General features: G+C 36.8%; 1 protein-coding gene across 4 annotated transcripts in view; it reads right to left on the bottom strand.

Moving 5' to 3' along the window:
• Positions 1-17,744, bottom strand: part of THEGL (theg spermatid protein like) — a 49,701-nt gene that overhangs the window by 12,799 nt on the left and 19,158 nt on the right. For 2 of the 4 annotated variants that reach the window (XM_049630522.1, XM_049630520.1), the window contains exons 3-5: positions 16,705-16,770; positions 8,583-8,711; positions 6,208-6,345 (exon numbers count right to left, since the gene is read on the bottom strand). In XM_049630522.1, the coding sequence (XP_049486479.1) occupies positions 6,208-6,345; positions 8,583-8,711; positions 16,705-16,770 (333 nt within the window). The remainder of the gene's footprint in view (positions 1-6,207; positions 6,346-8,582; positions 8,712-16,704; positions 16,771-17,744) is intronic. The other 2 variants (XM_049630523.1, XM_049630524.1) reach the window with 2 other exon arrangements.

The following is a 17,744-nucleotide window of genomic DNA, read 5'->3' as shown; positions in this document are numbered from 1 at the left end:
ATAAGACTAGTGGCAGATCTATCTACTGAAACTTGGCAGGCCAGAAAGGAATGGCAGGAAATCTTCAATATGATGAACAGAAAAATATGCAGCTGAGAATTCTTTATCCAGCAAGTCTGCCATTCAGAATAGAAGGAGAGATAAAGGTCTTCCCAAACAAACAAAAACTGAAGGAATTCATCACCACTAAACCAGCCCTACAAGAGATCCTAAGGGGGATTCTGTGAGTGAAATGTTGCAAGGACCACAAAGTACCAGAGACATCACTACAAGCATGAAACCTACAGACATCACAATGACTCTAAACCCATATCTGTCTATAATAACACTGAATGTAAATGGACTAAATGCTCCAACCAAAAGACACAGGGTATCAGAATGAATAAAAACACAAGACCCATCTATTTGCTGTCTACAAGAGACTCATTTTAGACCTGAGGACACCTTCAGATTGAGAGTGAGGGGATGGAGAACTATTTATCATGCTACTGGAAGCCAAAAGAAAGCTGGAGTAGCCATACTTATATCAGACAAACTAGACTTTAAATTAAAGGCTGTAACAAGAGATGAAGAAGGGCATTATATAATAATTACAGGGTTTATCCATCAGGAAGAGCTAACAATTATAAATGTCTATGCGCCAAATACAGGAGCCCCCAAATATATAAAGCAATTACTCATAAACATAAGCAACCTTATTGATAAGACTGTGGTAATTGCAGGGGACTTTAACACCCCACTTACAGAAATGGATAGATCATCTAGACACACGGTCCAAAAAGAAACAAGGGCCCTGAATGATAAATTGGATCAGATGGACTTGACAGATATATTTAGAACTCTGCATCCCTAAGCAACAGAATATACTTTCTTCTTGAGTGCAATGGAACATTCTCCAAGATAGATCATATACTGGGTCACAAAACAGCCCTTCATAAGTTTACAAGAATTGAAATTATACCATGCATACTTTCAGACCACAAAATAAATAAATAAACAAACTTTAAAAAATCAATTGACCATAAATATAAGGGTTTATTTCTGGACTTTCAATTCTATTCTGTAGATCTATATGTCTATTGTTATGCCAGTAACACACTGTCTAGATTACTGTAGCTTTTAAATAAGTTTTCAAATAACTGTTATTTTTCAAGGTTTTTTTTTTGTTGTTGTTTTGTTTTGTTTTGCTATTCTGGGTCCTTTGCTTTTCTCTATGAATTTTAGATTGCATTGTCAATTTCTATCAAAAAAGGCAGCTGGAATCTCAATAGGGATTACAATATGTTGATCAATTTGGAAAAATGTACCATCATGACAAAATTAAGACTTCCAATTCATGAACAGGAAATGTCTTTCCATGTATTTAAGTCTAATTTCTTTCAACAATTTGAACTTCTCTTGTTAAGTATTTTGTTATTTTATTATTTTTCACTGTAGTAAAATACATATAACATAAAATTTACCATCTTAACCATTCTTAAGTATATGCTACAGTAATGTTAAATGCATTAACATTGTTGTGCAACCAATCTTCAGAACTCTTTTCATCTTGTATAACTCTATACCAATTAAACAACTAATCCCCCCCCCCCAGCTTAGTCCCTGCCAACCACCATCCTACTTTCTTTCTTTACAAATTTGACTACAGTTGGTACCACTTATAAGTGGAATCATACAGTGTGCTTTTGTGGATGACTTATTTCATTTAGCATAATGTCTTCAAGGTCCATTCATATTGGAGCATGTATCAGAATTTCCTTCCTTTTTAAGGCTGAGTACTATTGCATTACATGTATTATTTTGTTCTGTTTGGTGCTACTACAAATAGAATTGTTTTCCTACTTTCATTTTCAGATTGGTTAATTGCTAATGGAAATACAATTGTTTTTGTATATTGCTCTTGGACTCTGTGCCTTCCTGAACTCATTTATTAGTTCCCATAGTTTTAATATGGATTCCTTAAGATTTTCTAATCATGTGAACTATGAGTAGAGAAAGTAGTTTTACTTTTTCCTTTCCAACCTGAATGCTTTTTACTTCTTTTTCTTGCCTAATGGCACCCTGACTAGAGCCTCCAATATGATGTTCAACAGAAGTAGTGAGAGTTGACATCCTTGTCTTAGTCCTGATCTTAGGGGGAAAGCATTCAGTCTTTTACCATTAATTATTATGTTAGCAGTGGGTTTTTTTTTTTTTACAGATGTTCTTTATCAGCTTGAGGAAGTCCCCTTCTATACCTAGTTTCTTAAGTATTTTTATAGTGTGTTGAATTTTGTCAAATGATTTTTCTGAGTCTATTGAAATGATCATGTGGTTTTGGTTTTCTTATTCTGTTAATTTGATGTATTATATTGATTATAGTAAATTGAATCCAACATATTCTTGCATTCCTGGACAAATTCAACTTGGTCATGAGGGTTTGTTAATTTTATTTCATTTTTTTTTCTTTCTGTTCCTCAGATAATCTCAATTAACCTATCTAAGTTTGCTGGCTCTTTCTTCTGACTGTTCAAGTCTGCTGTTGAGCCCCTCTAGTTAATTGCTAAAATACATGTCCCAAAGTTCAAGCTCATGTAATACATTTATTGGCGAGCCTGGTGTGTCTCCATTAAACACTTGCTTTTTTTCCTCCTCACACAATTCTAACAAGCTTAGTTATCTGTTTCTAATGCATAGAATCAAAAAAAGAGGCTAGTCAAAATTATGCAAGCAGGGGTTCCTGGGTGTCTCAGTAGGTTAAGCATCCAACTCTTGACTTTGGCTCAGGTCAAGATCCCAGGGTCATGGGATCAAGTGCTGCATCAGGCTCTATGCTGAGTGTGGAGTCTACTTAAGATTCTCTCCCTCAGTATTACTCGGCAGTCAAAAAGAATGAAATCTTGCCATTTGCAACTACATGGATGGAACTGGAGGGTATTATGCTAAGTGAAATCAGTCAGTCAGGGAAAGACAAAAATCATATGACTTCACTCATATGAGGACTTTAAGAGATAAAACAGATGAACATAAGGGAAAGGAAACAAAAAAAATATAAAAACAGGGAGGGGGACAAAACAGAAGAGACTCATAAATATGGAGAACAAACCGGGTGTAACTGAGGGGTTGTTGGGGAGGATGGGCTAAATGGGTAAGGGGCACTAAGGAATCTACTCCTGAATTGTTGCACTATATGCTAACTAATTGGGATGTAAATTTAAGAAAATAAAAAAAAACTAAAAAAAAAAAAGATTCTCTCCCTCTCTCTCTCTCTCCCTCCCCCCTCTGCCCCTCTGCCCCTCTGCCCCTCTCCCCTGCTCATGCACACTCTCTCTCTCAAATTAAAAAAAAAATTATGGAAGCAGCCAAGTGTCCATCAATGGATGTGAGATATCCATGAATGAAGATGTGAGATATATATATATATACACACACACATATATACACACACACAATGGAATATTATTTGGCCATTAAAAAGAATGAAACCTTGTTATTTGCAACAACATGGATCCAGAGAGTATAATGCTAAGTGAAATAAGCCAGAGAAAGACAAATACCATATGATTTCACTCATGTATAGAATTTAAGAGACAAAACAAACAAACCAGTAAAGGAAAAAAGAAAGAGAGAGAGAGAGATAAACCAAAAACAAAAAAATACAAAACAAAGCAAAAAAACAGGCTTTTAACTATAGAGAATAAACAGATGGTTACCAGTAGGGAGGTAGGTGGGTGGGTGAAATAGGTGATGGGGATTAAGAGTACATTTATTATGATGAGCACTGAGTAATGCATAAAACTATTGAATCACTATATTATACACCTGAAAATAATATAACACTGTATGTTAACTACACTGGAATTAAAATTAAATTAAATTTTTAAAAAGAGGCTAGTTAGAGACTATTCCCCTGTTAAAAAAAGAAATGACAGTAAAACTATAAGAAACAAATATCTAATAATCTAAAAGCAAGAAGTCAGACCACTTAGCCTAATAAAAAACTGTACTTCATATTTAAACAGTTTCTGGGAGGTTTTCAGTATTGAAGTACATACTTGATGTTCATAATAAAGATCTCAAGCCAATGAACAAAGGTTATATGTATGTTTAGTAGCAGAGACGTCTGCTTAGGAAAGTAGGGAAACAAACTTTTAAAAATAAAGCAAGTTTTAGCATTCAAGGGGGTTTCACTTATATGAAACATCAAATTCAGGTCTCTCAAAAAGTGGTGAAATATTAAAGTATTCCTCTGGATTATAAATATAGATATAGAAAAAATAAAAGTAAAAATAAATAAGTAAATATAGATATATAACTACAAATTATATATCTATTTTAACTAAATCTGCAGATTTTGTTGCACAAACTGATAAATAAGGAAATGAAATTTTGTAGGAGGAATTGGGCTTCTTTTGCTGGATTCTATGATGGAAAAAGACTCAAGTTACCCAGTTCAATCTCTCCCTGAAATGCAGGAATCTTCTAAAATTCATGTAAAGTCATCATTCCAGCTTATGCTTGAACACTTTCAGGGATTGTGGGAACGATGGCAGTTGATTTTTCCAGGTAAACATTTCCATTACTGGCTAGCTAGTCAGAAAGATTTTCCTACACTTAGCTGACACCTCCTGCTCTGTAAATTCCTTGTTCTACATCTAGTTTTAGGATCAACACAAAGTAATTTTACTTCTACCTCCTTTTCCTCATTCAGATGCTGACCCTTTAAATATTTGAACACAGCTATCACTGCTTCCTTGGTCTCTTCTCTAAGCTACCCATGTCATTTCTCTTAACTATTTTTTAGGTAACATATTTCCAGAAGCCTCAAAATATCATGCAGCTCCTTCTGCATAGTTTCAAGTTTAATATCATTTTTTTTTAATTTTTAAAAATGTTTTTATTTATTTTTGGGTTTTTTTTGTTTTTTTTTTAATATGAAATTTATTGTCAAATTGGTTTCCATACAACACCCAGTGCTCATACCAACAGGTGCCCTCCTCAATACCCATCACCCACCCACCCCTCCCTCTCACCCCCCATAAACCCTCAGTTTGTTCTCAGTTTTTAGGAGTCTCTTATGTTTTGGCTACCTCCCTCTCTAACCATTTTTTTTCCTTCCCCTCCCCCATGGTCTTCTGTTAAGTTTCTTAGGATCCACACAGGAGTGAAAACATATGGAATCTGTCCTTCTCTGTATGACATTTCACTTAGCATAAGTATCATTTTCTTAAAGAATAACATCCATAAGTGGAAACATCCACCTACTATGTCTTGACTAAAGTAGTATAGGGTAGGACCATCACCTCCCTGTAACTGTACACTGTATACATTCCATTAATGCAACTTAGCATTTTTCCAAGAACCATATCACAATCTTAGCTGCCATATGGAAGTATCACCTAAGCTGTCTTTTACTTAATTTTTTTAAGTTTATTTTATTTATTTTGAGGGGGAGGGGCAGAGAGAGGGAGAGAGAGAGAATCCTAAGCAGGATCCACGCAAAGCCCGATATGCAGGGCTCGATCTCATGAACCGTGAGATCATGACTTGAGCAGAGATCAAGATGCTTAACTGACTGAACCACCCAGGTGCCCAAAAATTGTCTTTTAAAGAGAAGGAGAGGGGCAACTGGGTGGCTCATTTGGTTGAGCATCTGACTTCGGCCCAGGTCATGATCTCGCAGTTTGTGGGTTTGAGCCCCACATTGAGCTCTATGCTGACAGCTCAGAGCCTGGAGCTTGCTTCAGATTCTGTGTCTCCCTCTCTCTCTGCCCCTTCCTTACTTGCGCTCTGTCTCTCTCTCTCTCTCTCTCTCTGTCTCTCAAAACAAAACAAAAACAAAAACATTAAAATAATTTTTAAAGACAAGCAGAAATTCATCATTCAAAGCAAAAGGAGCAACATTTGAAAAGTCACAGAGGCATAAGAGAAACATCAAATTCTACAAAATGCAAAAACTTGTAATTTTTCATTTGCGTATTTCCTTTTAACTGACTAATGATGCTAAGTTCAGTGCATAGTTCAACTTCACAATTTGAGTCCAATGTAATTACTGATGATAACCTTCTGATTACCTACAATTGCTGCAAATATTTGATCTATTTACCCTGATTCTTTGAACATAAGTGGACTTCTAGTTCATAAAACCACATACACTGAACTAGATAAAATATTGTGAGATTTAACCAAATTAGGTTCGAATTTATAGAGATTGTCAAGGTACTTTACCTATTTAATAGATATTCTTTCTTGAATCTGTTGGGCAGTGCCAGCTTCTGGATCCTTTTGGACGGCTGGCTAAACAGTGCAGCAGAAGGGATCTCCCAGATTATAGACTCTCTACCACAGCTGTAGTAATATTGAGCCCTGAAAGTTGTAGAAGAGAAAAGAACTGAGTGAAGTGAATATGAATTAGACTTATCATAGTAATTTTTAACACCAACCTCCAGCTCTAGGCCTAGGAGCAAGTATGATAGTTTACCCCTTTACTGCTGAGCCATTTTCCACATAGGAAGAAATCAGAAATAGTTGCAGCCATCAAGTTTCAGCTGGCTTCTAATATCTTATTCCAAAACAGATTAATTTTCTGTAATAAATAAATTGCATCTTCTAAATTCTTTTTTTTAATGTTTGTTATTTATTTTAGAGAAAGAGATAGAGCATGAGGGGGAGAGGGGCAGACAGAGAGGGAGACACAGAATCCAAAGCAGGCTCCAGGCTCCGAGCTGTCATCACAGAGCCTGATGAGGGGCTTAAACCCACGAACTGTGAGATCATGACCTGAGTGAAAGTTGGACACCCAGGCGTCCCAAATTGCATCTTCTAAATAGACCAAAAATAGACTAGTGAGAGGAGGAAATTTACTACTTTTAAAACCAAATACTTTCTTAGTCTCTTATAGACAACCACTAGAGATTGGACAGATAGTAAGTGAAAGGAAAATAAAAGAATATATGAACAACTTTATGCAAACACATTTTAAAACTGAAAGATACACATTACCAATGCTCATTCAGAAAGATATAATCTTAATAGCCCTTGTCAAGAGTTTAACTAAGCCCCTCCATGGTACTCCTGCCTCAGCATCCATTTTGTTTGGCCAAGCAGCCTCTAGGGACCTTAAAATGATACAGGCCCCTCTCACAAGCACATGCCCTAGATAACAGTCCACAGAGGCATAAGTAAATATACATTCCTGATAGGACTTCAGCAACAGTCCTCGTCACCTGACCCTCAATGCCTTCCTTTTATGCATCCTTCAGATATGACTCCCAAGGAGCCTACCAACACCCTGCTCTTTTGGTTTGAATTGATGAATCTGGCCTTTGCCTGGGAAACCCAAAGCACTCCACCTGCAGGTTCTAATAAGACATGTGCCCCAGGTCCTGCCTCTCTCTGCCCTCTGTCCTAACCTGCCCATGTGACTCCTCGAGGCATGCTGGGTACTTCTTCTAGGATCTGTGAGTAGTAAGCTTCTTTATTTCAAATTCTGTTATGATCTGTTGTTGAACTGTGACCCCATGCTCCACTTAACAAGTGTTAATTTGACAAATTTATAACAGCCCTATAACTATTACGTGAATTGAATTTATAATTAAAAACCATCCTACTCAAAAACTCCAGACCCAGATGATTTCACTGTGGATTCTATGAAATACATAAACAAGAAATGCCAATTTTATATATTTTCCAATTGATTCTATGAAGACAGCATTACCAAAAATGAGTAAAGACATTACAAGAAACAACATTACCACAAAAGACACTGCAAGAAAAATACAGAATAATCCCCCTCATAAACATAGATGCAAAAATTCTGAAGTTTTATTGGAAGACAGACATGTTCAGTTTATATAAAATCTGTGGCTGCTTCCTACTACAGTAGTGGAGTTGGGTAGTTGAAACAGAGACTTTATGGTCAAATTTACTATCTGCCCCCTTCCAGAAAAAGTTTGCTGACTTTTGACTAAAGTTGTATATCAAAAAGAGAAAAGTGGATACATCAATTATCTTGGAAACCAAACTTCAGGTAAGTAATGGTATCTTCAACTTTTTCTTGTTACTTTAACCTCCCTCACTACTTGAGTCCATTCCCTCCCCTGCTCCAGAGTCTTCCCTCAAAGAGCCAACCAACAGAAAGCCTAGTCATTCAACAAATACGCATTAAAAACAAACTGGCAATGGGTATCAAAAGCCTTAACAATATTCTAACCTTCACATGTAGTAATTAATTAATGGTAATCAAGCCCACGGGTGGTATACAAAATCCATGAAAAGTTGCATGTATAAATAGTTCATGTACAACAATGTTATATATGGTACATACCCTGGTGTAATACTACCACTTTATTAAAAACTCAAAATCCTGGTAATCTAAAACATTATACAGTATAATACAAGTTTATAATGGCTAATATTAATCTTGCTCTGGAAAAGTTTTACTGTAGAATCAGATTAGGAAATACATAGAATCCTTAATCCTCAATAATTTTCTACTATAGTTTGGACAATTTATCGCTTTCAGATAAAACGGCTAGATTCTGTGTCATTTTCCCTATGGACTCCTGCTAATGTAACCTGATAGCACACAAACACTAACTAACCTGTTAGGTACATATTGGTGGGAGACTTCCTTGGGATGGGCAAGGTCCTCAAGTCTTTTGGTCAACTGAGCCTTCAAAGCAAACTGGGAAACAGGGCGAATAGGATCTTGATTCCCCCAAAACAGTTTTCTATTAAAAAGCAGAAAATCAAATGGTAAGGAATTCACTACTAATGGATATCTTAGAAATGGCTCTTGGTGGCTTCTATACTGATGTTGCTTCACTTCCAGAACTATCTTGATTACAGAATGTAACAGTTTCCAGGCATCACAAACAGATCAACTATTTATGGTAGTTAAAATAAGATTGTTTTACCTCCTGTCCTAAAACGTGGTGACCAAAAATTAGAAAGAGTTCTGTTTCTGCCATCGTATAATTAACACTGAATTTATAATCAGGTCAACATAAAATAGGCATGCCATCTATCTCCATTGAACTTCCATTGTGGGTGAAGCCCTGTACCAGGAAGTCAGAAAACAAAATAGTATCAGGGTAATATTAATAGCTTCCATTTCTGAAATACTGTGGGCCAGGCAGTGAGCTAAGTGTTTACTGACGTTAGATTTTTTAGTCTGTAAAATAGGCATGATTACTGTGCAGAGGGGGAAAAGAAAAGGAGAATCGGTGTGGAATTCACCTGAAAGGCTTAAGGAAGAAAGTGAAAGGCACAGATTGCCAGAAATGAGGCATGTTCCATGTTGGGGTAACCATGAGAAATGGGAATAATCAAATGTTGATCAAAGCATGTTTAGACAGTATTGGTCAAGACAACGTTTGGACAGAAGCAGAAAGTCATGTTGGGAAATAATTAAGTAGCGTTGCTGCAGTGGGTGGGGCAGGCAGAAGGAGACCCTAAAAGCCCCACCAAGGAGTCAGAAGAAGGTGCCTCAGTAACCTAACTTTGCACATAACTAAAATTGCCAATTAATTGAGCTTATCTATTTAGAAGGCCCTGTTTTTGGGTGGCTCAGTCAGTTAAGCATCCTACTCTTGATTTCAGCTCAGGTCATGATCTCATGGTTCGTGGGTTCGAGCCCTGTATTGGGCTCTGCACTGTGTCAGCATGATGCCTGCTTGGAATTCTCTTTCCCTCGCTCTCTGCCCCTCCCCCACTCATGCACACGTGCACACATGCACATGCTTGTGCTCTCTTTCTCAAAATAAGTAAAAACTTAAAAAATAAAACATAAGGCTCTGTTTTTAACTTTGTCAATACTTTTGTACACAATATTTATTTCTCTACTTTGTAAGCATTAGCCAGAGTCACCATTAGAAATATTAATCAATGAATTAATATCCCCATCCCCTACATTCTGTGGATTCCATTTCCTAAATATGGCTTAAATGTATCCATTTCTCCTTATCCTCGTGGCTGCTTTCCTTGTCCAGATCCCATCATCCCCACTCCTTTGTCCACACCCCTGCAAGAGTGGTCTTCTAAACTCCAATTTGATCAAGTCACCTCCTTGTTGAAGACTCTAAAGGTCTCCACTGACTTTACAGTGGAGTCCCAGCTCCTTACTGTGGCTTACAAGGTCTTCCATAGTTTTGACAAAGAGTGCCTGCCTCTCCAGCCTGTATGTTCATCCAAAGGAGGGAACATACTTAATCTTTTGGAGCTATCCCACTAGGATAGTTTAGTGCTGTATATGACAGGTGTTCCATCATAGTTTGATGAATGAAAGAATGGTGAAAACTGGGGACTCACTTGATGGTAATGTGAAACAGGGTGGAGAGGAGAGAATGACTGCAGGGAGAAGAGGCTACAGCAGAAGTTGGGGCCTCAGGTGATGAGGGCCACAGTGGGAGTGACATTGGGGAAGACAGTAACTATGCTTCCAAAAGAGAATATTTGGTGGATAGAGGTAAGAGCACCATGGAATGGGAGAGGAAGATTGCAAGACAAGTTGCATCAAATATTATAAGAAAGTGTTAAATACAACTTAGACATCAAGAATGGAAACTGAAGAAAAACAAAAACAAAAACAAAAACAAAAACAAAAGACAATAGGACTTGGCCAGGAGGGTATCAGTGGTAATAGAAAAAGTGAGGAGCATCTTAGGGGTAAATACCAAAGCTCTGGTGAGAAAGGCTAAGGGAGTCGGGGATTAGGAAGCAAAGGTGACATATATAAGTTGACCCTTGAACGATGAGGGGTTAGGGGCACAACCCCCATGCAGCTGAAAAATCTGCATACAACTTTTGACTTTCCAAACAACTTAACTACTAATAGCCCACCGTTGACCAGAAACCTTACTGATAACATGCATAGTCAATGAACACATACTTTGCATATGTATTATATGTTGCATTCTTACAATAAAGTAAGCTAGAGAGAAGAAAATGTTATTAAGAAAATCATATGGAGGGGCGCTAGGTGGCTCAGTCAGTTAAACATCCGACTTCAGCTTGGGTCATGATCTCACGGTTGGTGAGTTCGAGCCCCACATAGGGCTCTGTGCTGACAGCTCAGAGCCTGGGGCCTACTTTGGATTCTGTGTCTCCCTCTCTCTCTGCCCCTCCCCTGCCTCTCTCAAAAATAAATAAACATTAAAAATTTTTTAAAAAGGAAAATGATAAGGAAGAGAAAATATTTTACAGTAATTTTATAGTATGTATCAAAAAAAATCTGGGTACCAGTTCAAACCTGTGTCGTTCAATGTTAATGTGTGTATATTGGTTTTGTATTCACTGTTTCAAATTCAAAGCAAAAGGTATTTTAGACACAGCAATTAAACCAGGCTCATAATATATGGTCCTCATGATGCCTCCCAGGAATGGAAACCTTATGAGATCATTATCTGCTTGAAACCTTGGCCATTAAAAACTAGAAAACACATAGTATGAACTAAAAGCATTGAGAGTTATGTAAAAGGCAGGAGATCTGGTTCAAAGTAAGCTGGAAGAGAAGGATCAGTGGGAAAAGAAAGAGCAGAGACTGTACAGTGGAGAAAAACGTGGACACAATGTTTATCAGAAGGTAGGGAGAATAACCAAATGTCAAAGTAACATATTATGCAGATGACTCTTCACTCTACTCTGACAGCATTTAAAAATCACTTATGTTTAGCTGTTACATAGCTAATAAAACCAAGGAAATAAGTGTTTAATCTTCTATGGTCTATGATGAGGACTTGACCCCAGAGCATAGAATTCTTATCCATATCATACCTATTTGATGGATCTATGAAATATAACAAAAATCTGGCACAATTACAGAATTCCCTAGAATTCTAGAATAAGGGACATAGAATGGGTTCTGGAGAATTCTGTGTTCAGTCATCCTTTTCTGAACAGCTAAATCTCTAGTCTTACCTATTTCCAGAGTCAGAAAACACAAGACAGCTTTCATTGGTCTATTTCCAGAGTGTAATTGTTCTGAAATTCTTATAATTTCTCCTATTATAACAAATATTTATTTAGCTTTCATCCGTATAAACTGCTTTATGTACTTGAAGATTTATGAGTTGGTCTCTAATCTTTCTTTGTCAGTCTGGTCAACCACAAATTCTTTAAATGTATCCTCAAAGGTTCCACTTTTCTTTTAATAATTTTCTTCCTTGGCTTTTGAGGCCCTCTCTGTCCTGATTCATTCCCCCTCCCCCTTTCTTTCTCTCTCTCTCTCTCTCTCTCTCTCTCTCCCCCCCCCCCCCTCCCTCTCCCTCTCCCAGTTTTATTGGGAAATAATTGGCATACATCAATGTATAAGATTAAGGTATACAGCATGTACTGTGAAATGATTACCACAATAGGTTCAGCTAACATCTGTCTTCTAATTCTCTAGCCTACTCCTTCTCACTTTCCTTAGGCAGTATCTCTTTGGCAATTTAAACAATGGCATGTTGGGGCGCCTGGATGGCTCAGTCGGTTAAGCGTCCGACTTCAGCTCAGGTCATGGTCTCGCAGTTCGTGAGTTCAAGCCCCACGTTGGGCTCTGTGCTGACAGCTCAGAGCCTGGAGCCTGTTTCAGATTCTGTGTCTCCCTCTCTCTGACCCTCCCCCGTTCATGCTCTGTCTCTCTCTGTCTCAAAAATAAATAAATGTTAAAAAAAATTTTTTTAAATAAAAAATAAAAAATAAACAATGGCATGTGCCCCAGGGTTCCCTCTTCCTCAATATTAAAAAAAAAAAATACATCACTAAATACTGATGTTTCCAAAATAGTATCTCCAGGAATTATCAAGTATTCTCCTGAGTGTTAAATCTACACTTCCAAATACTTACTGAATGTCTCAAAAGCATCCCACATGACTAAGTTTACCTTCCTCCCAAACCTGCCCCCGTCTTGTGTTTCCTTTTGCAGTTGTAATAGCATTTTCCACCTTGTTTCTAAAAGCAGAAACCTAAAGGGGCAACTGGGTGGCTCAGTCGATTAAGTGACTGACTCTTGGTTGCAGCTCAGATCACGATCTCAGGATTCCTGAGCTTGAGCCCCATGTCAGGCTATGTGCTGACAGTGTGGAGCCTGCTTGAGATTCTCTCTCTCTCTCTCTCTCTCTCTCTCTCTCTCTCTCTGCTTCTCCCCAGCTTGCATGCACACACATACTCTCTCTCTCAAAATAAATAAAAATTAAAAATATTAAAAATAAAAACAGAAACCTAGAAATCATATTTGACTCCTCCTCTCTCAGGTTCTTCATTTGTCACTAAGTCCTGCCCATCTTTATCTTGACTTTAACCTTTCTTGTAACCTTAAAAGCCACTCTCTTAGGACAAGCCTTCATTATTTGTCTCCTACATTTTGTAATAGCCTCAAATAAATCTTCCTGGCTCTAATTCTCCATGCCATCAAAGGGACCACATCTTTCTAAAACAGTCATTGTGATATAATGTAAGTAAATGGATTTTGTGGGCTATGAACATAGATTCAAATCCCAGTTTGGGTACCCCCAAGCTGGGTTACTTAGCTTTTCTAAGCTCAATTGTCTAATTAAATCACTCCTTCAAATTTTTTTAATGCAAAAGGAGCAGGTTGGAGAGAAGTGTTCTAAGATTACTAACAGTTCTAGCAATATTCATTAACACATCTCTTATCAGTGCATGCCTCTCATCAATGTATATGAGTATGTACCCATCCATGAAAAAGAGAGTATTTAAGCATGTTATATTCTTAATGTTTAAAAACAAGTCTTTTAAAAATGAAAATTTTAGATTATAGCAAAGTTGCAGGATACAACATTAATACACAAATTCTACTGATTTCTTATATACACCAACAATGAAAAATTGGAATTTAAAATTTAAAACATAACACTATTTACATTAGCAGCAGAAAAAAAATGAAATACATAGGTATAAATCCAACAATACATGTATAAGATTCATATAAAGAAAACTATAAAACTCTGGTGAAAGAAATCAAAGAAGAACTAAATAAATGGAGAGTCCATGTTCGTGGGTGGAAAGACTCAATATTATCAAGATGTCAGTTCTTTCCAACCTGGTTATCAGATCCAGTGCAATCCCAATCAAAATCCCAATGAGTTACTTTGTAGATATTCACAAACTGATTCCAAAGTTTATGTGGAGAGATAAAAGATCCAGAATAGCCAACACAATATTGAAAAAGAAGAACTAAATCAGAGGACTGCTACTACCTGACTTCAGTAGTAGTAATCAGTAGTAATCAGCCACAGTAATCAGACAATCATATTGGTGAAAGAATAGACAAATAGATCAATGCAAAAAGAGAGATCCCAGAAATAGATCCACACAAATACAGTCAGCTAACCTTTGACAAAGGATTGAAGGTTATACAATAGACAAAAGACAGTCTTTTCAGCAAATGGTGCTAAAAAAATGGACATCCACATACAAAAAAAAAAAAAAATCTAGAAACATACCTTACACCTATCACAAAAATTAACTTGAAATGTATCTTAGATATAAATGTAAATGCAAAACTGTAAAATTCTAGAAGGTAACATAAGAGAAAATCTAGGTCATCTTAGATTTAGCAATGCATTTTAAAATACAAGCAAAACATAATCCATGAGAGAAAAAATTGATAATCTGGACTTCATTAAAATTAAAAACTTTTGCTTTACAAAAGACACTGATAAGAGAATGAAAAGACGAGCCACAGACTAGGAGAAAATATTTGCAAGGCACATATCTGATGTCCTAATCTATTCAGGTTACTACACCAATACCATAGATAGGGTGGCTTATAAACAACAGAAGTCTATTCCTCACAATTCTGGGGGTTTGAAAATCCAAGATCAAAGCATCAGCAGATTTGGTGCCTGGTGAAGACATGCTCTCTGGTTTATAGCCAGGCATGTTGTTGCTGTGTTCCCACATTGCTGAAGGGGTAAGGAGTTCTTTGAAGTCTCTTTTATAAGGACATTAATCCCATTCATGCATATGCCATCCTCATGATTTAATCACCTTCAGAAGGCCTTACCTCCTAATACCATCACATTGGGGATTAGGTTTCAATATATGAATTTTATGAATTCAATATATGAATTATTCATATGAATATATGAATTCAATATATGAATATATAGCATCTGATAAAGGATTGGTATTGAAAATATACAAAGAACTGTTACATTTCAACAATAAGAAAACAAATAACCCAATTAAAAAGTGGGCAAAAGAGCTCAACACACACTTCATCAAAGAAGATACACAGATGGCAAATAAGCATGTGAAATATGCTCAGCATCATGTCATTAGAGAGTTACAAATTAAAACAATGAGAAAGATACCACTACACACATTTAGAATGGCTAAAATACAAAACACCAAATGCCCGGTAAGGATGTGGAACAACAGGAAGTATTATTCATTGATGGTGGGATTGGCAGAAACTTTAGAAGATGTTTGGCAATTTCTTACAAATCTAAACATATTCTTACCGTATGATCCAGAAATTGCATTCCTAGGTGTTTACCCAAACGAGTTAAAAACTTTTATCTACATGAAAACCTGCATATCAATGTTTAGAGCATCTTTATTCATAATTGCGAAAAATTGGACAGAAATAACACATCCTTCAATAGATGAATGGATAATCAAATTAGTGCTAAAAAGAAATGAGTTATTAAGCAATGAAAAGACATGGAGGAATCTTAAATGCACATTAAGTGAAAGAAGTCAATCTGGAAAGGTTATGTACCATATCATTTTAACTATGCCATTCTGGAAAAGGCAAAACTATACATACAGTAAAAAAAAAAAATCAGTGGTTTCCAGGATTTTGGAAAGGGGGCACAGAAGGAAAGAGATGAATAGGTAGAATACAGATAATTTTTAGGGCAGTGAAACTATTTTACATAATACTGTAATGGTGAACACACGACATGCATTTGTCAAAGTCCACAGAACTGTATAACACACAAAATTGAACCCTAATGTAAACTATAGGCTTTAGTGTATAATATGTCAATATCTCTTCATCAGTTGTAACAAATGTACCACACTAATACCAGATGCTAATATGGGAAACAAGAGGAGTGGGTAGTAATACAGAAACTCTGTGTACTTTTGGCCAATTTTTCTGTAAACCTAAAACTGCTTTAAAAATAATATGTATTATTTTTCTTTTAAGCAATAAAAGATGAGAAAAAAAGGAAAAAAAGTAAGGCTTTACTCAGGAGCCAAAGAAGAAAAGGGGGAGTCCTGTGGCCAAGGATAGGAGGACAGTGGGTCCAATCGGCTGGAAATTCAGAGAACAGGTGTTCTCTAGGCAAAGGCTTAGAGACAGCGTGTTAGGAGCAACAAAGTTGAACCCAAAGGATGAACACAAGATTTTCAAAGTGTTTTTCAAATCTGTAAGCTTATTAGAATTATCTGGGAGCTTTTAATACTCCCGATGCATGGGCTGCACCCTAGACAAAGTAAATTAGGATTTCTGGGGATGGGGCCCAGGCATCAGTGCTTTATATGTCCCCAGGTGATTCTATGTGCAGACAAATTTGAGAACTACTGACTTAGGGTTAGCCTTCCATATGTTGACTTAACTGAGGGGACGATACTGGTTCAGTGGATTGAGCTGAGCAGAGAGGTGACTAAACCTAGGATACAAGGTTAGTGGGCAAGTAAGAATAATACTTACCTATCTAATGTAAGGAACAAACTCATCACAAACAAGACTATGTAATGTTGTCTTACCTATCTGGGGTTCCCCATTGTTTTTTAGGCCTAGAAAGGTCTTGGATTCTCTTCCTAGAAAAAAGACTAACAAATACCAGCTGATTAATTCAGAGAAAATGCTTAACAAACATGGTTATATTAGATGACTCCTACTCAAACAAATCCCATCTTAGGGGGGAAAAACCCAAAGCACTATTTGATGTGATCTGAAGAGTACTGAAAGCTCAAAGTATTCAAAAATATTGTGGACCCAAAATTCTCTCTCCTAGAATCATGGCAAATATAATACATACTGGAACAAAGACAATAAACCTGCAATAAAACCAAGAGCATATTGTCTCCAGAAGACCCCAGATAAAATGCACACTTAATGGGAAAAACCCTCAGTTCTCATATTAAGTTAATTTGTAAATGGCTTGATGGCACTGGATTCTGAAGAGATCATATAGATAAATTTCAGAGAGAATATTTGGCTTTGGGAAAACTATGAAATAGGCAAAGTATACTTTGAGTACCACTCAACCCTTTTTCTTCCCTACTCTGCTCCTTTGAACCTTCCCTGATTGTTCTGAATCTACCTATAGCAGAGAGAGTTTGTGCTCACCAAGTACCCATGTGTTCCTCCATATTTCCAAGCTTCCCTTCAGTTGTTTACAGCCATGTGAATAGTTATGTCTAATTTTAACAGAAGTGTTCAGTATCAATTCCAGGGCCAATGTGCCTGCTCCATTCCCTTCTTCCCTTATTGCAGTGATTCTGTAAGCCACATATTCTAGATGGTATAGCTAAAAGACAGAAGAGGCCAAGCCATCTCACACTGGACTGTGACAGGAGGGAGAAATAAATGTTTATTGCTTTAAGTCATTGAGAGTTTTGTATCTTATTTGTTACTACAGCATTGCCTATCCTGTGCAGACTAATACACCACCTATGTGTGTAGCTCATATTGTAATTATTTATTCACTTTCTTGGAGTTTGAAGGTCCTAACAAATAACAACACTTTTTTGCCCACAATTAAGAACTAACTAAAAACAGACACAGGAGTCAGATAAATAGA

Source organism: Panthera uncia, chromosome B1 (assembly GCF_023721935.1).
Source record: "Panthera uncia isolate 11264 chromosome B1, Puncia_PCG_1.0, whole genome shotgun sequence".
Lineage (NCBI taxonomy): Eukaryota > Metazoa > Chordata > Mammalia > Carnivora > Felidae > Panthera > Panthera uncia.
The sequence above is the reverse complement of the archived record's forward strand: the minus strand, read 5'-3'. Positions and strand labels throughout refer to the sequence as shown.